This window comes from Tyto alba, unplaced genomic scaffold (genome assembly GCF_018691265.1).
Source record: "Tyto alba isolate M040663 unplaced genomic scaffold, T.alba_DEE_v4.0 Super-Scaffold_1, whole genome shotgun sequence".
NCBI lineage: Eukaryota > Metazoa > Chordata > Aves > Strigiformes > Tytonidae > Tyto > Tyto alba.
In genome coordinates this window covers 8,590,191-8,614,540 of record NW_024881261.1, presented here as the reverse complement: position 1 = coordinate 8,614,540, position 24,350 = coordinate 8,590,191, and the positions used below count along the sequence as shown (strand labels likewise).

General features: G+C 39.4%; 1 protein-coding gene across 1 annotated transcript in view; it reads right to left on the bottom strand.

Moving 5' to 3' along the window:
• Positions 1–15,416, bottom strand: part of GFRA1 (GDNF family receptor alpha 1) — a 157,593-nt gene extending 142,177 nt beyond the window's left edge. The window contains exons 1-3 of the mRNA XM_032988676.2: positions 14,982–15,416; positions 13,599–13,901; positions 12,228–12,311 (exon numbers count right to left, since the gene is read on the bottom strand). Of these exons, the coding sequence (XP_032844567.1) occupies positions 12,228–12,311; positions 13,599–13,901; positions 14,982–15,021 (427 nt within the window). The 5' untranslated portion in view covers positions 15,022–15,416. The remainder of the gene's footprint in view (positions 1–12,227; positions 12,312–13,598; positions 13,902–14,981) is intronic.
• Positions 15,417–24,350: the final 8,934 nt, after the last annotated feature.

Below are 24,350 nucleotides of genomic sequence, written 5' to 3'. Positions count from 1 at the left end.
TGTTTAGGTATGATTTTAATTTTGTCTGTCTGTGTAGGATTAAATACATATTTAAATCACTGAATTAATTTAAAATAATTATTAAAATCAGTACATACAGTTGCAATGCTACAAATACCATTTTGAAAGACAGAACAGAGTAACATTTCTTATTTTCTTAGCTTGACAAAGTATTGGTATATGAAAGATTTTTATGGTAACATCTTCTCTTTAAAGCAGGACAGAACGTTTGCAACATTTAAACCCTTGACTTAACACAACAGGAAGGAGATAACTCTCATTTTAATAATTCGAAGAATTTATAAACTCGCTTGCATTAGCATAAACAAAAGACAGTATCAGACTGTATAATTATTGCACAGCAATGCAGTACCTAAGCCCTGAAGATGACAGCTTCACAAGTGCAACCATTCTCTGTCTTGTTAAGTTAATAATTTAAAGTAGATAATTAAGAACTCTTGCAGTGGATATCACTAAAAGTCATCTGTTTGCAGAAGTAACCCTGTAACGTCAACAATTCCAGATAGCGACACATTTTTAATTAATAAATAAATAAAGCTCAACCATCACCATTATTCACCGTTTATGGCTGTGATTATGCCATTAATGACATCTTTAATATATTGACAACCTCACCTTTTAGTCGCTAGCTCAAATACAGTCCAAGAGGGTAATGACCGGAAGCATTTATACAGCTGCACGGTGAGCTACACAGAAGCAGCCGGGGGGAAGGGATGTCTTAAGGGACAGATACCTGAGCTACAGAAATCATCATTATAACTGGCGCCTTTGCTGGCAGCTCCTGCAAGGAGGGGAAGGACTGAGTGAGGAATGAAAAATGAACCACCTTCTGGTTTCTAGGACTTTGAGAGCCTTGCTCTAGTAGTAGGTTGCTTTGCTCAGCTCTGCCAGGCTGGACGTGTTGTAGGACTGACAACTTAATACCATTTTGCAGCTAGCTAAGGCATTTGGTACCATTTTTCTTCAAATAGGCCAATTCTAAATTTATTCTCATTTATGCTTTTTAATCTTCCCATAGCTCTTAGAGAAAGGTCAAGGGCATGAAGATATTTTTAGCTATACATCAGAAATGCATAAAAAAGCTAACTGAAGCTCTAAGTCAGACTCAAATAATTCTCTATTTACAAAATTAAAAAAACATTGTATGCCTTTCTTCCTCAACATTAACGCAGCTAGAGTTAATACACTCCCTTTCTACCCAATCCAGGAGACTGCTGTCTAGGTATTTTTATACTGTGCACAAATTAAAAAACTAAACACCACACCAAACTCTGTGTTCAACATTTCTCACACCAATTTGTACACAAGATTAAATATACTAACACACCACATTTCTTTGCAAGTCTCCTTTAATCTTCTGTTGTGAAGGTGGGACATTTGGCAAGGGGAAGAGACATCTCGCACATCAGCAGCCTTGGGGAATGTCCGCTTAGAAACACACACAGTTTGACCTCTCAAAGGATCAAAGGAGTTTACTTCATCAGGTCATAAGTGTTATCAGCCACTTCAAGTTTCTGTCTCCATTTCACTGTTTAGGAGACTAAAATTAAGTAGATTATGAGACAAAAAACTGACATATTTTCTCAGTCTATATGGGTTTATTATGAAGCTGTAATTTTCATGGCTTCATATGAGTATACAATCCTTTAAAGAAATATGACAAGCAAATTTATCAATTTCTAATAGAATTTCAAATAGTGCAGACACCTCGCTGTCTTCAATCATGTCTTGTTTCATGACTGGGTATGTGGAGAAAAGACTTGTCTGGGTCCTAATGGATAACATGATGTACATTTCTGCAGCAATATAAAATGAACAATAAAAATTATAATTTACTTTGCTGTCAGGTGCTGATCCTGTGGGTGTAAAGGAAAGCAAGTAAAGCTGCAGAGACTGGGTTTTGATTTGGGATTGTATTTAAACATTCTGTAGTTGAGATCTAATTGCACTTAATCTGTCCAATAAAATTATCTTCACTGTTATTAGGATCCCAGATTTGTGTTATTATAGAATCCTAACCTATTTTTTAAACAGACATTTTAATCTGCTGCTTAAGCGTTCATTAATGCAAAGCCACTGCCATGCAGAATACATTTTACTCTATTTGCAAGCGGCAAGCCTGGAGAGGTCCAGGTATTTGAACATGAATTCTTTGAAACTACTACCAAATGCTAGTATTGTTGCCTTTCTTAATTTTATTTATGACCTTATCACAACAAACATCAGTAAAACTTAATCCTTAATCCTAAAAATATTCCATCTGAAAAAGAAGATGATTCTAAAAAGTGCAGTGTAATTTGTAAATACAATGTGTTATCATCCAAATAGTCAAATGCAATATATGTGTTCATATATAACAGCTTTTGGACGGATCCTTTCTTTCTTGTTTCACTTCTGAATCTGAATAAACAATCTTCATGTCAACTAACCTAAATGCATGAATTATTTCCCATTTTGAGAATCCTGAGATGCTCAATTATCTAATACAACTGTCAGCCATCAACTGTACTTAATTGTCTGCATGTTTCAAGACCACTGCATGTTTATTTATATCACTTGCACGACACACTAGATGTTTTATGAGACTGGAATAAGATGAGATATGTCACAGTCTAATGCTTAGCAATATGACAGGAACCATTTTTGCTTTTTTAATCCTAACTTTTCAAGGAAATGTTGGTAAATTGAGTATTAGTCTCCTCTATCTTCTCCACATCCCTGCAGCTCCCAGAGATTTTTTAACCCATAGGACATATTCGAACAAATTTGACAGAGGAAAGAATAGGAAGTTCTTGCAAATTTTATGAAGAACTGCAGCTTTTAGCCCTGCCTGCCAAGCACAAGGCAGGCATGTCTCTGGCCCTGAGCCATTCCAAGAGGGAGCAGGTGCCTGCCTGCCTGCCCATACAGTCCTTCAGCACGTGTGCGACACCAAGCCAGCCGCAGCACGTGCTGCCCCACTGACGGGGACAGAATTAAGGACTAGTGAAGAGACAAGGGAATACATCTGGAGAGGGCATAGCCCAGGGAGAGAAGGTAGGAGTTCTGACTGTGCAGAGAGAGGTGGCATCCAAGAGACAGAGGACTCTGGTAGGAAACCAGGCTTTCTTAGTTCCATTACCCAGGAACAATTACTCTTATTAGGCCGCATCTCTAACTCTTTACAGGAGTGGTGATAGAACAGATTGGAGAATGCTGGAAAAAAGCAGAGATTAAGGGAAGCTTTCAAGTAACAGAAAAGGTGTTGCCTCACCAGTACAAGAGAGGTCAGGACAGACATTGGGGGAATGGAGAAAGGGAGAGTGGAGCCGGGGGTGCACGCAGAGGCAGACCACAAAGCAAAGACATCAAAGAGAGCAAAGACAAGCCTGTTGTAAAAAGGAAAGGGAAAAACTGTATTCAGATTCTTAAGAAGTAGCTGAAGTGGGAAGCAGAAAGCAGTGCTGCTCCATGCTGCAGTGACAGAGAAAGAAACCACTGGAGTACTACAGCTGGAGGGGATTTGGTGGAGGACTTGCAGTTCAGAGAGAGCAAAGAAGGGACAGAAGTATATGGAAAAAGGCCTGTCAAGGTAGGAATGAGTTGTGGTTATTAGCTCAAGGAAGCAACAGTGGTTAGTGCTAGACCGACTGTCAGAGTTAAAAGAGAGAAACGTCAGCAGTGGGCTGGAGGCTGTGGGACTGGGAAGCAGGGAGAATCACAGTACCGTCTCCTGCAGAGGAGGAACAGGGAAATGGTGATTTCTGGTTTTGCTTAACTGAGCTTTAGTACTGAATTTAGGGTGCAGAATTTTAAAGGAAGAGAGTGGAAGCTTTTAACACTTCTGAACCTCATCAGCTGCATGACAAAACTTTAATGGGAAGATGCATTTTATGGACACCAGACAGTGATAAAATCGTATAACCACTGAATGCAGAAATTCATCTTTATTTATGGGTTCCTACTCAAATTGTTTGATATCTTCAAGTCTCTTTACAACCCATCATTTCTGCAAATTTCTATGCAGCAAGAGCTTTCTCTATGCCATTATACTCCGTGTCATGCATCTCTCGTTAAATTTCAGGCTGAGTGCAGATTGTACAGGACAATACCCTGACACTTACAAAAATTTCCAAAGCATCATAGTAAATAAAGAACTAGTCCAAAAATAACTTAATTGTGTTAATGTCCTAACTATACTGACAGCATTATTCCTGCATTAGTTTTATCCACAGAAAATGCACAAATATAAAAATAATACCAAAAAACTAATATAAATTACAGAATTAGTTTTCATGAACAAAAATGGTCACATTTCTAAGAATCAAAGCTGTAAACACATTTCTTTCTAAGGTTAAAACAATATAATGTACATCTTAAAATAAGAAATGTTGGATACTTATCGCAAATAAGTTCTGCCTTACAACCCAGAAATTCTTATTTCTTTTCATCACACACAGGCATTTTACTCTTAGCATTTTTAACATACTGTCAACTCCTGACAGATACCAATGGCTTTTCCAAGACTGTCAAAGTTATCCCTGAGAGTCAAATACAAATAGGGTTATAAAAATAAGGTTTTAAAATATTTTAAAATGTAAAGAGCCAGAGTGCAAATCATCTGCCACAAACTACACCTTGCTGTGCCATCAAGACACAGAAAGCTGCAGGATGCTGTTCTTTTGGGCACTGTTCTCTGCATTTCACCAGGGGCCAGAGCCTACAGACAGGGCGTTTCAGGAGCCCTCCAAGGAAGACTGGCATATGAATATGCCTACTCAGCGCAAGCCTCTCTTCCACACCAGTCCTTACACCACCTTTATCACCGCAGCATTCCCAACAGTATGCTCCGAGGCTGTGCCACATGGACCACAGGCTGCATGTGTCCAGCTGCACACCCCTGCAACACCGCAGTCTGTACACACATGACAAAACTGGGAACTTCCTGGCAAGTTCTGTGTTTCTAAGGTCCCCTGGCAGCCCATGCCTCTTCCTGCTCACCATGTCCTTGAAATACTGGTACCTCTCCCCAAAGGTAACCAAATTCTGCTTCCCTCCTCTGTGACTATTAAGTACCTGATCTCTCCTTGCAGTCCCACCTAGAGGTACCTGTGTGCTTTTGCTTCTACTTCAGAGGAGCTGGTGGGGTATTTACACAAACCATAAAGCTGGTCTGCAGTGGAAAACAACAATATCCAATTTGCTGCTCAAAAGCACATACTCATTTGCTTTTTTTGATATCTGGCCCACCACACTATAATTGAGGCTTTCCTGCAAATGTATCAATTAAAGGGATAGCAATTCCAATCACCATAGATGCTACTCTAGACAAAGAACACGTGGTTCATTATACACTGTAAGCAAAATGCCTGGCTGTGCTTATTCAACTAACCATCTCCCAACACTTTCTTCTGCAGCTTCAGGAGAATACTGCTCTCCTTTGAGTTTCCTTCCAGACTCATAAATATTCTCTCTTACTACTCTCAGCATTCAAGGAGACACTGGATATTCACGCATAAACGCTCTGTGTTGTATCATCAGATGCTTCCTCCATCCGTGGAATGGATTTCATCTTGTTTCCTGTGTTGAAACAGGTTGACAAAGCCTGCCTAGACTACTGCGACAAACAGGAACTCTACATTTGCTCAAAGCTATGCATTTTAAATACCTGAGGAACAAAGACCTTTTCTTCTGTTTTACAGATCTTCAAAGAAATTAGCAAAAAAGTTCAATAATCTCACCTAGGAAAGAAATGTGGACTAAGCTGAGGATATTTACATATTCCTATTTGGGGTTTCAAGGCATGTTCACATTCCTGTTGAAGTTAGAAGTGCATAGGCATTGCCTTCAGAAGCTAGTCAATCAGTTACTTCAGCAAGATACTTAATTCCCCTCTCATAATCAGATCTAGCTTCAAGAAATGCAGAAAACAGGAAATTCAAAGAGCTCCTGCAAACCAACAGTCACCAAAGTGATTTTCTTTTGTGTGAAGTCCAATCTGATTATGAAAATGCAGAAGTGGAAATCTGCAACTAGTATCTATGCACCCTTGATAACTTGTTATCTGACTGGAAGCCAGCCTAGTAGTCTCTGCAAAGAAAATCTGCAGACAGAAATGTCGAAGAACACAAATATTGTACATGCTCATATTAGATTTGTTTTTGTCAAACTATTTTCATTTTGTTAAATGCAGCTAAAATAGATGCCCGTGTTGTTTGTTTTTTTCTTGCAGTGGGCAAAAGGCCACAAATTCTCACTGGGGAAAGAAGAGTTATTCTGGATTTGTAACTGTAAAACCAATACTATATATTGGTCCAAGGACTATTATTTTAATGTATTACCTTAAAAAGGAAAATATTTTTGTGCACGTAACAATCTGGTGTAGATAAATTAACAACATGTTTTTACTTTCCTGTTATCAAAAGGCTCAACCTCACATCAAAAAACCAGAACTAAGCAAAAAAAAAAAAAAAAATACAATAGGAAACAGAATACATCATAATCAAATAAAAATATTCTGATGTGTTATGCTTACTTCAGTGGGAACAGAATCAGATTGCAAGACTCCTATTAACTTAATACGATCTGGTTTATTGTTTATGAAATTGGGTGAATGTGCAAGTAACTAACATGAAGTATCTCTTTTTGTAAATAAACTGCAATGATATGGGAGGTAAGAGCTAATAAGAGCACTGGAAACAGTCAAGATAAATCAACATTTTTAATATTTTGCAAATTAACTTGCCTTTGTAGAAACGTGGCATCTCAGATATTCTTACAGAAATGTCAAAAAAGACATAGCATTAAATTAGAAAAATATCTAGCATTTGAAATATACACAGATTTAGGAACAGAACCAGGATTAGAGGCCTCGGGCAGTAGGAATTGGGGATGTCATACAGTGTTATTTCATGGGAGAAGCCATTAATTCGGATGCCACAAACCCCAAAATGAAAAAGATTGTCTAGGACAGTGACTCCAACTTATCTTTTTGATAAACAATTTTAAAAATGTTATATATGGATTCTACAAAACAAAAGTAATTTACCAGGTAGAGGAAAAAAGAAGCAAATGCTAATTAAAGTGTCAGGGACCTGCTACCCAGAACACAGCTCTTACATTAGTTCAAGAATTGAAAAATGAATGGGGGAACGTTCAATTCTTAATTAAAATAATTAGGCGATTATGAAAGTTTGGACAAAATTAATTCACCATGACACTGTTTTCTATACCCTCTCTTTACAGAAGCAAATTTCTCTTTACAGAAGTAGCAGAAAGACAAGGTATGAGGAATCCTAAAGGACCTTAAACACACAGACAAGAAAGCTCTGTTTCTCTGGATCCTGAAAATTTGTATTGAAAAACCCCAAACTTCCTCCCCCATCTTTGCTCATAGCAACTTTTCCAAAGGAAACACTTAAAATCCATTCTCAGTGATGTCTCTACCCTATCTCTGGGAAGGATAAAATAACAGGGAGGGCCCAGACAGCTGTCATCAATACTCAGAGCAGGTTTTATGCTGGGGAGAAGGAAGTATCCCCTTATAAAAGTCTGACAAATCTTGAAGGAAGTGTTTTGCATACTGGACTTCAACTCTTTCCCAGCATCGACTCTCTGATCTGTGAACACCAATTATACAGGATGCCTAAAAGGCTCTGAAAACCTCAGAGGAGAACGGGGAGACTACTAGTTAACCGACTTTCCTTCTGAACAACATAGAGATCCTAGAGGGACACCCAGACCCATCTTCATGAAATCCTGCAGAAAGCATGCACGTGAGACTGCCTAATTTAAATGCCACCAGCACACACACCCTTCTGAGAATTCCAGCACTGCTAACTTCCTATAGTCTCAACATTTTCAATACAATAAAAGGCCTTCTTACTGATCATAATTGTTTATATTTGTACTTACAGCTTATTCAGTATGCAAATCAAACATGCTAACTTCATGTGCTGTGCAACCCATGTGCTAACATGGAATGATACACTCCAGTACGAAGCCCTGTGTGCTGTGCTGTCTACTGAATTAATTCTTAATTAACAAATATAAAATATAACCTTTTCTAAATACAAGCTTCTAGATATCATCTGCAACAGAAGATTCCCGGAGTTTTTAAAAGTAAACAGCCTCTCATGAGAGCACAGATTCAGGAAACACTCCTTTTGGCATGGAACCATACAAGACAGTTTCTTTCTTGCATTTGTCAGTGATACAGAAGGCACTTTGCAAAAACAGTTTACTACACTGAAAAGAAATATTAGCAAAATAATTAATTTCTATGTGTCTTGCATTTTCGCAACTGGAAACAAGACGTAACTAGTAGCATGTAACTGAACAATTCTCCACAGATTACCAGCAAAACCTACATGCTTCAAGAAGTATTCTGATTTACAGAGCCTGTTCTTTAAGATTATATCTGAACATAATAAATGCAAAAGAAATAAGAAAAGATACACAAAGCTGAACAATGGGATAATGAGCCTGTGATTAACTAAGCAACTTAAAAGTGAATCCACGGGAGGAGAGTGTTGTCATCCTAAATACTTTGATCTAAATAGTCAATTCTTTTTAACATTAAGTATTCTACTTGCACCACTTCACAGATATGGCTTAAGGCATTTTATTCAGCTTTAGCGACTCTCCATTTTGTGTTGAAATGAATGAGACATTTCAGAAACGTTTATTTTTTTTTTAAGTATTTCTACACGTATGTGAAGCTACAGTTTTTTTGCAGGATATTTTCATACAAGATGCCACAGAGATGACCACTATACTATATCAGTTGATACCAAAAGAATAACGTATCTTCCAGTTGCAAGGCTCAATGTCAAACACAATACAAATTTAGGAGGCAAACTGTTCCCCAGATATTAAAAAGCTATAGATAGCTTTAACAAGTGACTAATTCAAGCATCCATCCTTAATTTGGTGTGAAACTCACCTCTGAAATCCAATCAACAGATTTCCCATTTGCTGTAGTTGTGAGAGAAGTCAATGGCCTTAAAATGTTTTCACCTCTCAGAAGTTGTTAAGATTTAAGCAAAAATGTCTATTTAAGCAAAATCTTTACAACGTAATAACTAACCCAAATCTGTTTCTCTCTAAAACACACACACAAGTCTTCAGTAGTTTGAAGAGCTGACTACCAGCAAGAAATTCACGCCCTTGAGGCAGAAGTACCACATCAGACATAGCAGTTCTAAAGAAAACTCAGACCTAGACCTAGACATGCCCAAAATAAAAACCAAGACAGCCCTGTCCTTCCACTGGGAAGACTGACAGTCCTGGATTTGGCCATGCGAGGTGTCAGAGGACTAACTTTATAGAAGGAGCTGAATTATGCACTCAAAGTGTAGATGGAAGAGAAGGAAGAGCACTTGTGATGACATATCCTGAGTATTCAAGTAAATCAAACACTGAACTTACATTCCTAGTTTAGCCATCAGTTATTTTTTTTTTTTATAAATTACACTTTCATTGCAAATTTAGTAGTGATTGAAATGCAAAATTCATGCTTGTTAGTATCTAAATATAAGATTCCCTGGGCTTAACATCTAGGACTATGATAAATAATTTTGTGGGTTTAAATTTTTCTTTTCTGCGTCATTGGACATTGATTTAAATTTTATATAGAACACGTAGCTTGTCCTTCTAGTTCTAGACTAACTACACCACTAGCCCCACTATAACATAAGACCACTTAAAAATGTAAAACAAAGCTTCACATCAGTAACACACGACTGTATCACTTGTGCCATTAACATAACGGGAACTGAAGAGAAACTACAAACTTAGTACCAGGTTTAGCAACATATTCCTAATTTTTTGTTTTAAATCAACATATTGATGCTTGAACGATTAACGAGAAAGTGGCATCCTGTTTTCATAGAGGATGCAATTTTGAACACCCTTTAGTATAGAATTAGATCAATTTTAACTGCTTTTAAAAACTGCCCTCCATTTCTTAGACTTATGTACACTACAAAAGAGTTATGTAACACAAAAAAACAGTCATCTTAGCCAATGCTTTTCCCCTTTTATGTACCATAAAAGACAACTGTTGTGATTTTCTATACTGCCTCAAAAAGAAAGGTGGCAGAAGCATTACACTTGATATATATCAAGTCATACAGTACCACAGAATGGCCTTTGTGAGATTAAAGGGTTAATCATTGCTTTTAATTACACCCAAGTAACTTTATGAGAGCAAATACTGCAGCAGTATCTATAAACACAATGGTCACATTAGCAGAATACCAGTTATGAAAACCCTGCCAACACCACTTGTACAGGGGGGTTTTGTCTTGTTTTAAACAAGATACCAGAATCTTACCAAGTTCTGCTGTTTGGGGTATTTGCAGAGCCCTGCAAACAATCTGTAAGACTAGGTAGCTTTAAGAATGCAACATGCAGTAGTAACCATGACAATAAGAGAAATGCTTTTGCTAATCTTTTCCTTTGCAATGACAACACTTCCAAATACTGGTGGTTTTCCACTGTATCACAACTTTTGTTTGTTGCTCCCTGTGAATCTAGGCCTCCAATCCTTGTAAACTTGAAACTTCTGACAAAGTGAACAGCAATTTGGGGTGCACTAGTAACACAGAAGGAGTCCTAACCAGTCCACCAGCATCTTAAGTCACTGTGGTAGGACAGACATCACTTGTTGGCAACTATGTCTTATTCCACTGTTGCACAGAATAGGTACAACAAAAATACTACATTTTAAGGTAATTACTTTGCAAGCAAATAAGGAATCTTAAAAAATAACAGATAGGCAGAGTGTACATAGGGTATTTCTATGCAGATCACGAAACTGCTGAGGTAGGTTCGAATTTGGCCCTCTGCAAGCTGACCATTAAGAAAACTCCTCTGAATCGATTTTGTCTTGGTTTTGTGTTAAGTTTGGGGGTTTAAGCAATAAAAAATAAAATAAGTAAAGATTCTTCAGAAATTACTTTGTTCTCTATTATTTCTCCAACAGACTTGCTCACCAAACTAGGATAATGCTTTCAAAAGATGTATGTGATTTGGATCTGAAGTCACATTTTGAAAAGTGACTAAAGGGCTGATTTTCAAAGGCATTAAGATACCTAAAGATGCATTAAGCACTTAGAATTTTTAAAACTGCCTGGGCATCTAACGCCTATTTAAATCACTTAGTCCTTTCTGAAAATCCCAATGGGCAGTTATCTACATTTTATGTGTCTATATGCCTTTGAAAATCTGTACCATTAAATACTTAACAACCTAACTCCCCCTGGCTTTTAATGAGACTTAGGGTCCTAAAAAGTGTAAGTACTTTTGAAAATTGGTCAAGCCACTCTCTCTGGTCTTTCCTTATTCCTTTTAAAGAGTCATCTACTAATGCTTATCCATAGCATGTCAGTTAACTACAGCTTCAGCACTGACAGACTTATATGTTATACGGTGCACATTCAATTTTTTTATGTGACTAAACAAATAAAGGTCCTATATACAGACTGCATCCTCATAAGACCTTCTGAAAATCCAAAAAAGAAAATTAATTCCAATCTGTAGCCCCTCTGAATGCCCAGAAATTATTGTTTCAATAAATACAATCCAAAATGAGTATGATGTAGGCTGATAAAAAATGAACAGCATAGTTTAATTACTGAGCAACATATTCAAATTACCACAAACAAGTTCTGAAAGACAGCCACATAGCAACAAAAAATGTTCAGGGAAAAACTAGAAAAAGAAGGAAGTTGTGAATAGTCTCTTTAAACAGGCAGCAGATCCAGAAAAGACAAGCCTTACTTCTGAAATTTTTTTCTTCAACAAAAGTGTATGAAACTATAAAGCATCCCCTTATGCAAACATTTGAAAGATTTCTCTTCTGATCTTCTTTAATGTCAATGGGAGGCAACTTGCACTGACCACATTCCCAAAAAGGAACCGATTTGTAAATTAGGAACGCAGGGAATCAGATTGCCACCTACAGGAAAATTTAGCATTTATTGTCAAGAATGACTCAAAAAGAATACAAATTGCTATCCTGCCAAGCACTCTTTCAGTTTTAGTTATTATTTCGAAACCAATTAGTATTTTCTTTTGTGCAACTATATCATGAACTTCCTAAAATCAGAAAGCCATTAATGGTTCCTTTTATTCAAGCGAGTATTGCTTGAAAGTTCCATAATTCAAATACAAAGCAGCAGATTGTAATTGTGTTTCAGTTAAATAATTTTAAGTCTGCTTACCTGATACAATTGGTGCTAGCCTGAATATGTCTGATAGTCTGCTGTTAACTGGCTCATAAGGGGAATCTTCAAGCAAGTCATTTCCTAAAGACAAAAAAATTTGGATTTTTTCTTATACAAGAATTCAGGATAATATTTTGTTTAATTTTACTCTGAAATGAAGTTACTCTGTAACAACAAAAGATACTCCCCTTTAATCTGTTTATTTGTCCTCAAAGCATTATCCATAAAAACACCTGAAAGAAGCTAGTTGTCTATCCCTGTCACTAGTTCGTTTCTCTCCTTCTTCCATGGATAAGGTCATAATTTGCAGAGACAGCCTGTGACATCACAGAGACTGTCTGATCTCATGCCAGCAGGAGAGGTGCTGTAGCAAGGATGTTTGTCTTCATTCTCCCTAACAGCAGAGCTCTGTTTTTGAGATGCAACCCAGTTAACAGCTAAAAACTAGCATCTTTGGAACAAAACACCCCTAACAAGATGCTGTTGAAAGGGAAACTTTTTATGATGCAGAAAATGTCAGAGTAGTCTAATTTATTATGAAAGTTAGAAAAAAAAAAATATGTATTGACTCATTAAAACGTTCCAGTAGATGCCTGGATAAATGAGCCAAAAGGGATGACTTCCTTTTTGCAGAAACAGCTACAGAAAATAGTTAAATGGGGACCACACTGAAGTGAAAGACTGCATCTTCAACTCCATGGCCAGAGCAAAACAGGGCTGAAAATTATATCCCTCATATAAGGACCCGTGTTCTCAGTAGATTATAGGAAATTTGCCAGTGACATCAAGAACAGAAGTCCCGAGTCAGTCACTGTCATATCCCTTCTAACTAACACTTCTCTAGGAAGGCTCTAGGAAGCACAGACTTATTTTTTTGTGCCTCAACATGCACAGGTAATATTGCTAGTAAATACATGAAAGAATAAATATTTCATTAAAACAATGCTCCTCTTCATATTACATTTAACTTCCAGCACAGAACTAAGAAACTAGTTCCACTGTCCTGTGATCTTGTTAGGTGAGTCCTAATTAAGAAGTTTAAATATTATTAGAAAAACGTCTCCAAATGATTGTTTTTGTAGCTCTTGCACTTGCTAGTGCCCTTATCTTTTGACTCTGGTTTAGAAAGGTCAGCTGGGTCCCCTGGAGGAAACCCTCATTGTGGATTTCCCAACAACAGGAGATGGAGCAGCAGCTGTTCTTGAGTCGGATGAAAGATCCTCAGTTTGCAGCTGAAGAGCACATTGTGAATTACAGGGTCAGACACTGGGTTTAGCCTCAGTGGTGGTAGCTAGCTGCAGATGTGAGGGGCTGCAAAATCTCACACAGCATTAGGGGAGTGTAACGTTTCTGTTTTTTGCAACGTACCCTGTAAACTCTGGTACATGCTCCAGTAAATGCGCAGGCAGTTCTTCTCCTTCTTCATGCCCCTCTTACAGCGGCAGTTGTACAGAGATTTCTGCTTGAGAGCTTCCATGGCGCTTTTGCATTCGTCCTTTGCCTCCAGGCCTGTCGCCCGGCTGAAGTTGCTCTCTTTGCCGGCTACACACTGCCTCAGTGTCCTGTATTTAGTACTACAGCTCTGCTCCTTGAGGCACTGATCGCTGGCTTTCACACAGTCGAGGCGGTCCCCTGCAGGCAGCCCGCTCACTTCTGCAGACAAAAGTACATCTAGAGAGAGGAGACACAAACCAACAAACTCTCGTTGAGGGACGAGCCTGATTTAAGCGGGGCTCCAAAGCAAGGCATCTGGGAAGCACAAGGCACCTCCTCATGCAGCCAGCCCCACGGGCAGCACCTTGCAAACCTATGGGCTTCATGCTACGCCTTAGGAAAAAGCACACGGGGTTTTCATAGTCTTAGATCCACTTTCGTGGGAGCCCAAGGAAACAGTATGTTTTAAACCCGCTAACTGATTTATGAGGAAACACAAAAAGGGAAAAAAACCACAGGGGTTAACGTGCCTGAGAAAAACAAGCATTCATTATTCCTTAGATCCACTTTGGTGAAACAAATAACCTTTCCATTCGAGTGTTTAACTCGGGGGGTTAAATTTTCAGCCTCACTTTCCACAAGAGCTTTGCTGCAATTTCAATTACATCCACGAACACCCAGCTCAGAGAGATAAGTATCCTCACTGATTGATATTAGCTTCTTTTTGCGTCAGTCACTTTTTAAAGACTGTCCACATTTTTGCTTATTCTACATGTATAAAGGTAGAATTTATGACTCCCCCCCTCCATTTCTCTCCACATATGATGCTTTTGCAGGAGAACAAAGCAAATTACATTAACTCTCTCCTCTCCATCGTGCCCCCTGTCACGCTCCCTCAGACACACACAGATGGAAACGCAAACATCTCCTGTGGAAAGGAAACCAGTTCGGGCTGCAAACCGCTCGCAGTCAGGCAGGCTGCCAGGTTCAGGTGAAGATGTAATCCTTCAGCTGGCTCTTGTCACACACACACACATCCCCCCAAGCAGCCTTATTTTATTAAAATGAAAAGTTTCCCTCTAACTTGCAAGAATCCAATTTACACAAGAGGCTACAGAGGTATCTAAGTCTGTAATCTCCCAGAGCTTTAAATGTAGACTGGGCTAACAGATGTGAGGCAGAGCTGTAAAAACTACTGAAAACTTCACTGTTCTGCCTAAACAATAGACTGACAACTGACAGGCATCCGATCCCATAAACCCTATGCTTTGCTTTATAAAGCAATATTCAGAGAGAAATCAGACGCCAGCAACTTACCCACTAAGGGCAAAGCGAAGTACAAGATAACGAGAAACATCTTGCTGTCTTCGGATGGTTTCCCCGCACGAGCTGATGTGTCACAACAAAGAGGATCAGCATGTAGATATTCCAAAACCGCCGAGGTCCAGAGACTCCAAGTTCAGATCCATTGAATTCAAGGGGAGAAAAAAAAAAAAAAAAAAAAAAAAAAAAGGAAAGAAACAAACCTCTCTCCTCTTCACCGCTACCACCACCAGCGGCAGGAGCAGCGACGCAAACGCGGAGCTTTTTCCCTTAGATTTCAGGTCTGATCAACCTGAAAACCCAAGCGCTGACTTCAGCGAGGGAGCGAGAGGCGCACGCACGGGTATATGTGTGTGCGAGTGAGCGAGCGGGAGCGGGGCAGGAGCGCCGGTCGCCTCCTTGGGTGGGCAGCGCCTGTTCCCAGGGAGGGACCGAGAGCACACACGGGGGGCGGGGGGGACACACGAGATCCGCGGCGCCCGCCCGCCCGCCCCCGGCCCCGCAGCCGGGCCGAGCCGCTGGCAGCTCCGCAGCCCCTGGCTGCAGCTCCCCAGGGCTGCCCGAGCCCCCCGGGGCAATTCGCTTCTTCCACGCACATACACCCCCAGCCTCCCAGTCCGCAACTTTATTTGTTTGCGCCGGGGCGGGGAGGCGGTGCGCGGGGGGCCGCGCAGTTTGCGCGGTGCGCTCGTCTACCGCCGCCGGCTCGGGGCGCGGCGGGGGCAGGTGCCGCGCTGCCGGCAGCGGCTGCGAAAGTTTGGCGGGGGAAATCGGGGCTGGGCGGTGGAGAGAGAGGCAGCTCAGCGGGAGAGCGCGGAGCCCCGCCGGGGCCGGCCGCCGCGGTTCCGCCGACTAACGCGGAGAGGTCTGCGGAAGCCCCCGCGGGCGCGGCACCCCGGGGACGGTGCCGAGCGGGAGCCGCCGCCAAAGTGACCGAGCTGCGGGTGCCGGGGCCGGCGCCCGGTGGGGGCTCACCCCGCTTCCCGGCCTCCCCGCTGCCCGCGGGGTCCCGCTGCGACCCCGCGGGGCTGGCGAAGGGGAGGAGGGACGGCCCGTCTTTCCCCCGCAGCCCTCTGCGGGGCAGGCACCGCGCCTGCGGAGGAAGCGCTGCCCGGCGCAGGCTGCGCTCCGCTGCGCCGGCCGGGGGCTGCGGGCGCGGGATCCGCGGGGCTCGGCGCGGGTGAGCCCTCGGCCGGGGCCGGGCTGAGTGTATCGGCTTCCACTTGGCTCCTGAACAAACAAAGCGAGCATATGTCCCGTATTCGTGACAGATGGTTCAAACAGAGAACTATTTAGTGGTTTTCCCACAGTTGCTACTATGTAGCGCTCCCCCGAAACCCAACAAAATGCAATTAGCCTAAAATAGCGTCAGTTTACAGATTTCCTTGTTTTCATACGCAGAAAATTTGATTCAGGTGTTTCTGTGTTTTAGCTGCAATCAAATGGGTTTAAAAAAAAAATAGTAAAAAATCATTATATACTTTACTTGGCAATTTTGTCAACAAGCTATTTGGCCCATTTGACTTAAGGAATTTGCTTCTCCTCTCAATAAATTTTGCCTAAAGGAGTTTGCCTTGCCTCAGGAGATGGAAGATGATCAGGCTGGCCACTTTTATAGCAAAAACTGGATGGCAGATGGAGCTAAACTGTTGTAAGGTACTTCAGAAACACTTATTTAAAAGCCTAGCATATGCCAGGATATGCAGAGAATACAACATTCACAGAACCCAAGTGGAAGGTTTATAATTTTTTGTTTGTTTGTTTGTTTTCCTCTCCTGCCACTTTTTTGACAGATTTGTATTTCTACCAAAATAAAAAGAATATTAAAAAAAAAAAAAAAAAGGCAAAACTGTCCACAGTACTCATTCTCTCTATGAAGTCATGATAGTAATGTCAAATTGCAACCAATTAAGTCACAACTCTTTATGTTTTGGTCGTTTAATATGAAGGGACATATACTATTGTATGGTCACAAAATCTATTGTCTGCTGCATATACAATGATATAATTGGAGAAACAAAGACAACGACCAGATTTCTAGAGTATTTCCAGATAATTAGAAGGTGCTAAGTTGGTGATGGCATTGATGATTCATGACAGCTTCAGCTTTTGAAGTAGTTGGTATTTAATGAAAGAAGTTGGCCTTCTAAACACTTCAATTCAAATTGAACTGGGTGATATAGAGAGATGATTACTTCTTCACTGGTAATTTTGACACTATTATGGCACATGATAAGCTTTGTATAGAAGCTATCTGTATGTCTAATACACAGGTAGCATTATTCTCCTGTTATTTGCAAGTCTAAGTCAGGAATAGCTATGACATGCACAGCAGAGCAAGGCAAGTGAAAATAAGACAGAAATCCAGCCCACTATTTACAAAACCATTCATGCATTAATGTCCTGAATACATATATCTACACACATACACACACACACACAGAGAGTATTATTTGGCATATAAAAGCAACACATTGCAAATCTCTGCATTAATAGCTACTTTTGCTGTTATAAAACACAGCTTTTGTGGGGTGTTTACTATTACAGTGAAACTGAAAACATGTTTAAAGTGTTAAAATCGAATAAAATGTTACTGACAGTTCAGAAATAACAAGACAGCTGGAAAGCATGCATCCAAAATTCTGAATATTGTCACTAAACTCTCCTCTTGCCAGTATTTTGACTCATCTCTGGAAAACTATCACCCAAAGTGAAAAAAGGTTAAAATGTCTTAATCCAAACAAATTTTAAAATGCAACCATGTTCGGGGGGGGGGGGGGGGGGGGGGGGGGGAATCAAGGGAGAAAGTCCATGCTTCATACAGTTGCTCAGAATGTCCAACCACTGTACACTCTTTAACAGGACTGTAGGTGTAAGAAAGCTTCTTTTAAATCACAAGGACATTTGTCCCACAGCAGAAATTACTGAGTATTTATTTTCTTTCAGAGATGGAAGTCTTTATATTTTTTTTTCAACTTATTTCCAGTATTTTTTAATTACTCTCTGGATACCACCCTTTCTGTTTAGTACTAAACTGATTTCCATGTCCTGTTAGAACTGAGAGAACACAAGTACTTCACTCTCTTCATAAGGGATTGCTGTGGGTTTGGGTAGCTGAAGTCACTTGTGTGTTGGTCTGGTGTCACATTGACACACAAGGTATTCAGCTTTCCTGAAGTGCCCATGTTTGTGTTAGTATTGCTTATCTGGGTAAAATTAAGCCAACAGATGCTTTGCTGTTGATTGCAGTCAAATCAATGTCCACCATACAGTTTGTAGCTGACAATCGCTCAAAACCATAAGGCTTTTCAGTTAAATGAATAATAAAAAAAAGTAAGCCATACAGAAATCCTTAATGTGAACATTTTAAAGATATTTAAACTGGTTTTCTATTCTGTTGATTGATTTTTAGAAAAAAGTTCCAGAACAATTAATATAATAAGGTACAGCTGGTAGGGACAAACATTTCATCAGAAGACAGGTGGTAACATAATCACCACTGAATTGTTGTTTAAAGGCCATTACAATATAGGTAATGTGGAAGATGGTACTAACTACTTCAACCTACTTACTGCCAGCATTAATGGCTAGTATTTCAGTCTTCACACAATTTTAGTTACTTGGTTCTTTCTAGTTACCTACATTGATGGTATTCTTTCAGTGAAGGCTTCTAGTTACCTACATTAGCTGGTATTCTTTCACTGAAGGCTTTTAATAAAGAAAATACAAAGTAATGAGGATAGAGGGATTATTTTATACTAAAACTTCTTTAAAAAAAACTGTGCTTCAAACACTGTTCTTTCACAGTAGGTTGAGGTAAGTGAACCCCTAACTTTGGGCAGTTTTAAGCTTCCTGTCACCTTGCAGGCCAAACCCAAATGCTCTGAATACAGCAACAGCATCAAACTGCACCTGTAGTCAGGGCCATACAGTACCTGAGACCAGCCATACAAGATGTGCAAAGTCAGAATACTATTTTTTCTGCATTCAGTTTTACTGGATTTCCTTCTGCCTCCTTTGCATGTAAAATAACGGCTGACAGAAAACTCTCAGAATTGTGTCACGTGCAAAAAGAACTGACTGAAATGCAATTGATGTTGCTTCGCACTCAGTCCCACATGCAAAAGCTGCAGTGTTGGAGCCCTGCATCATGTTGTTATGGCTGGCAGCACCTCAGATGACAATGTCATCTGACAATGGCAGGCTGACAAGAAAGTTGAATTAATATATTGACTGGGCCACAGTTAGCCTGCAGATTCCCTTTGCCATCTCTGCCACAGGCCTCTTTTTAAAGACTGAACCCTGGAGGAAAATACTGAAGTTGGAGCCACTGAGCCGAGGGAAAGTTAGACAGTATTATCTGCAGGCCCAGCAGATATGTGAAGAGAAAGTATGCTGAGAATAAGAACAGTGTCATGAACTTTAAATATAATTCTTTGGGGAAGGAATAGGTGAAGCAAAGCTGAAGCTGAACTAATGAGTCAGATATAGCAGGTGGGAGAGAGCAAGCAACTGATGGGAAAAAGCCTGTGTGCCATGGGAGCACAAAAAACAGTGTTTACACAGAAGGTTTTATTCAATAATGAGAAAGGGAGAATAGTCAAGTTAGAGAACTACTAGGGACTGGGGGGAACAATCTGAACTGCATTTTTTTGTCTTATATTTATCTGCTTACCATGAAGTCAAAGCACCTAGTGGTGGGAATAAGGCAAGAAGGATTTGCTTAAGGCATTAAAGTTTTGTAAAGGACAGATTAAATAACAGTGCTCCAAAAATCAATTTTGAGGAGCTTACGAAGCCTTGAATGGGCTTTTTCAGCACAAAAGCAAGATTGAGTTTTAACTGAACCTGTAATTTATTTGGGTTTAGAGCTTTCAGTAAGTATCAGGAAAAAAAATAAAACAAAAGCAAAGTAAGCAATGAGTATTTACACAGTAATCGAATAAAAAAATGTGGAAATGCAATCCAGATCACTGAGTGACTTAATTGATGCAAAAGTACAGGAAAAGAAAGTCTCCCTCTGCCCCCAACCCCCACTTTAATCAGACCTGGGAGTGAATTCCCACAGCTGTTCTTGGCCAGGAAGTTTTTCTCAAACTCTTGCTTCCCTGTCCTCACCAGAGGTTGTGTTTATGTAGTATCAGACCATCTGGAAGAAAATAAAAAAAAGGGGGGAAAAAAAGCTGCAAAATTCCTTTGTGAATTCATATCTAATATGTGACCTGACTATGAGTTCAGTAGAACAGCTACATAAATGCTAAAACAGTACAATGCTATTCAGAGAGCTTGTAGTTAAGAAACACAACATACTAGTTACCCTTAAAGATTTGAAAATATGGACAAAACTGCAGCCACTTGTGAAGTCTTATATCTTATTCAAATGATTCCATCAAACTTTAAATACTGATATACAGGCATAGACAATGATGTTTGCCCAAACTGGTAAGGAAAAAGTTGTTAGGACAAACCGATAATAATTGTATCCCTCGATTTATGTCTTGTTGCTTTAAAAATGGAATAATACAGCCCCCTAGGGGCCCGTAGAGGCAGTTCATGCTAAGGTGGGAGAGGCGATTCCTGCCTCTACAGCAGAACAACGTGCTAATTCCACAGCACAAGAGGATACAGTCAGCAAAGAAACTTGATGTGACACAGTTAGGTAAAAGTATAAAATATGAAATATCATATATTAAATAGTAGTAATTCACATCCCTAGAAAATCTAGAGTGATACAATTCAGATGCTAGAACAGCATCATTTGAAACTTCAGCTTCTAAACAATACGCCAGCAGCATCAACCTTTAGCATCCCACGGGCATTAGCAACTAATGTGATTCAGCCAAGGCCACAATTCGTTGGTTAACTTGAAACCTTCCTTTTGTCTTTTCAACTGTCTGTCTTTACCAGCAACTTGGTCTTGTGGAAACCATGAAATCCTGAACCACAGAACAGGAAACTCTACTTTATACTATGTAAAATATATTGGCATTAGTGAACCTCATAGTCTTTGCAGAAAAACTAAAGCTCTAGAAAATGACTTATTCTAATTTTCTTTTGTTGCAAGAATATAACATCCAGCCAGCTTTGTAAACATAAATGTGGAAAGCATTAGTATCTCAGAACACTGAAATCAGATTCTTGAACAGCATCTGAGAAAATCCATGTAAAAAATTAGAATGTTGGTATCTTGTATTTGCATATGCTTCACTTACATGTAGGTTCCCCCCCCCCCCCCCCCCCATGTTTAATTGAAAGTGATAAAATGTCTGTGTACAGAATGGTGTGTAAAAACTGGTGAGATTTTCTTTTCAAACATGCACAGATCTAGCTAGTGATGGGTATTCAGCTTTCACTGTTCGTGTTACACTGTACACACGTACATTTGCAGAACAAAGAATATTAAATCATAGAGAAACATTTTACTTTCACTTACTGCACATATCTTACTCTAAATTGTAGGACCAAATCTGCCCTGACTCCTGCACTATGTAGAAAAGTCAAAAAGATGCATGGAAGTTCAAGTCATTTTAGAATTTAGTGACCAAAGGCAAAATTATCATCTTGGATTTTCAAAACTGTATTTTCTGTACATTTGCTAGACTAGCCCTGACAAGTAAAATAAATTTTTCCCTTGATGGTATCACCAAAATTGTAATTTTATTGGAAGTTTCTCAAAAGGTTAGCAACTCTGTCAGTGTCAATTTGTACAATCTCTGTTTGATCAGTCTTCCTCTGAAGTGAGAAACTTAGGGTACAAGTCTCAAGACATTTATATTGGAGGTGAAAGTAGATCAAGAAAATATGGAAGTGGAAGAAACTAGTGTTGTAAATGCCTTGAGAATTTGTCCTGCAGAGAAAGCAAAACTGACTGTTTTCAAATGTCTACCGTCAGCTGCATGTAGCAGTCTCTCTACTAAAGGTACAGTGATATTTGTTTATTGTTTGCCTTTATTTTTTTGGGGGGGGGGAGGCAGGGGGCGGAGTTTTTTGTGAGGGGGTTGTTGGGTCTTGCGCAGAGTGACTGTGTGGGGTTTTTTTTTGGTTGGTTCGTCGTGTTGGATTACTTTTTCTTATTTGGGGTGTTTGTTGGTTTGTTTATGCAGCTTCCTGAATAGGTGCAAACACTTAAAAAAAAATAAAAGCATATAACAATTTGAAATCAGATATTTAGTTATAAAAAACATTTAATAAATATGAGATGAAAAAGCTACATACTTCTTGAGTCAGCAACAACAGCTCCTTAATTAACGCATGCATTTTTATTTTTGTAGTTTAGGAATAACTTTCTGATGAGATAATTCTTCTGTAATCCAGATTATTATCAGGTGGAAACAGTGTTGAAAATCAAGACCTGTTTGTTCTACTAAAATACCACATAATCACATTACTTGGCTTCTCTGGCTACTACTTCTGTAAAATTCTGATGACAGCAGAATACCCGCTGAGCACTCTGCACACCGAAGAAGTAGACACAACAGGCCACTCTGAAATCTACAGTCACAACTGAAGCTACTTACAGTTTCTTCCCTCCACGCTTTTCTACAAGTGCATTACATCAACTACAGATCTACCTGTTAAAGAAATTTTCCTGGTTTAATCACGTAATGCACAGTTAAATCTACAGCACTTTCTTTAAAATGCCTGAATCTATCCTGCAGTTTTACTAGCAGACAGTTCAGCTGAAAAAGAACAATGCATACTTTTAAATTATGAAGGTGAGCTATTCAGATTTTCTGGATGCTATGTAAACTTGTTCCTGCCTCAAGTCATTTACATGTAATTGTACCCTGAATACTGTATCCTAATTGGCAGTAAAAGTAAACAAATATAAAGGACTCCATACTTATGTCCATCTGTCCATTTGTGAGAGATATGAAGGTGAATTTGCCATTTTCTTTAGGTAGACACACCAAAGCCTTCTAATCTCAAACCCATAATTTATTAGAACAGAAAATAATGGATTAGATTGAGCTTTCTTTTTTAGTAGAACTCATTTTATCTGGCTGGGCCTGGCTTAATACAAGGTTTGAAAACAAATCTTTCCCCCACTGCTGCATGTCTTTTTCTCCAGGTGGTTTCCCGACTTGAACAAAATTTACTCAGATTCTCCTAGAGTTACTGAAGTCTCTTTTTTGCCATCACCTCCAAGGCTTGCCTTTGGGTCTGTTCAGGCACTCAACAAGAGGAGCGTCGGTGCTTCTTAGACACCCTCAGCACCCATCTCTCCAGCCCATGGTTTGTCATGCCCGCCTTGCCATCCACTGCAGAAACTTCCCACTCATCTCTCTAGATGACCTGCATGCAGGACCCAGACCAAGGAGAACATATTGGCGTCTTTTTCTGTTGGCCTAGCACACCTTTCTAACACTTGGCATAACATCTGAAAACAGAAATTAGCAGTTTCTTTGTGAGGGAGAGGGGAACCACACCAAAAACCCACAGGTTAAATAAGCACCTATTTTAATTTATACCTTGCTTCAATTTTACTTAATTGAAACCATACTAGCTCAGGTTTTCCTGGACACTGGTGAATAATTGTTGGTCATCTAAAGGGAAGAATGTGCTCCAGACTGTGGAGGTTCATCTGTACTGTGTCTGTAAAGCACTTGAAAGGACAATGTCCTTAACTTGAAAAAGGTTAGCAGCCCATCCTGTAACAAACTGGAAGAGCATCCAGCATACAAGATTGTCCAATGTCTATTTGTTTGCTTCTTACAAACCATACCTGAAAAACATTTCTAAAGGTCATACTTCTGAACAAAGCAATGGATTTATATATAAGCAACTGAGCAGTATCATTTACTTTATAAATGGCAAAAAGACTAGGATTCTGCAGCCCCAAGTAAGGAAAAGAAGGAAGTTTCTGATTAATTAATTTTCATAGGAATTTCTGAGTTACTAATTTATGAAAGAAGAAAAAACTATGTTTGCAGACAAAAATGTTAAAATTTAAATACTTTATAGTAAATATAAAGCTGTAACAAATTACTTAGAGTGTGACCCCCTCCAAGTTTCTGACTTGGTTAATTATCCAGTAGATCACTATTTATAACAAAATAATGCAAACTTGTTTAAAGATGTACAGTAATAGCATCTTGCCAGAATGGAATGTAAGCAAGATGTTCCCAGAATTACAAAAATCCAAGCAATTGTGATTAATATAATGATTTCTGAACTTGATTACATTCTAATCTGTGTGACTGGAGCTACTGAGAACATTCCAACAGATGCACTGTCGAGATACTGTGAAACACCAACACTGCACATCTGAGTTCTTTTTCCTTTTTTATACATCAAAGAAGGAAGCAAGAAAAAAAAAAAATAAACAGGCACAAAGGAGTTTCAAATTTGGGGACAGCACAA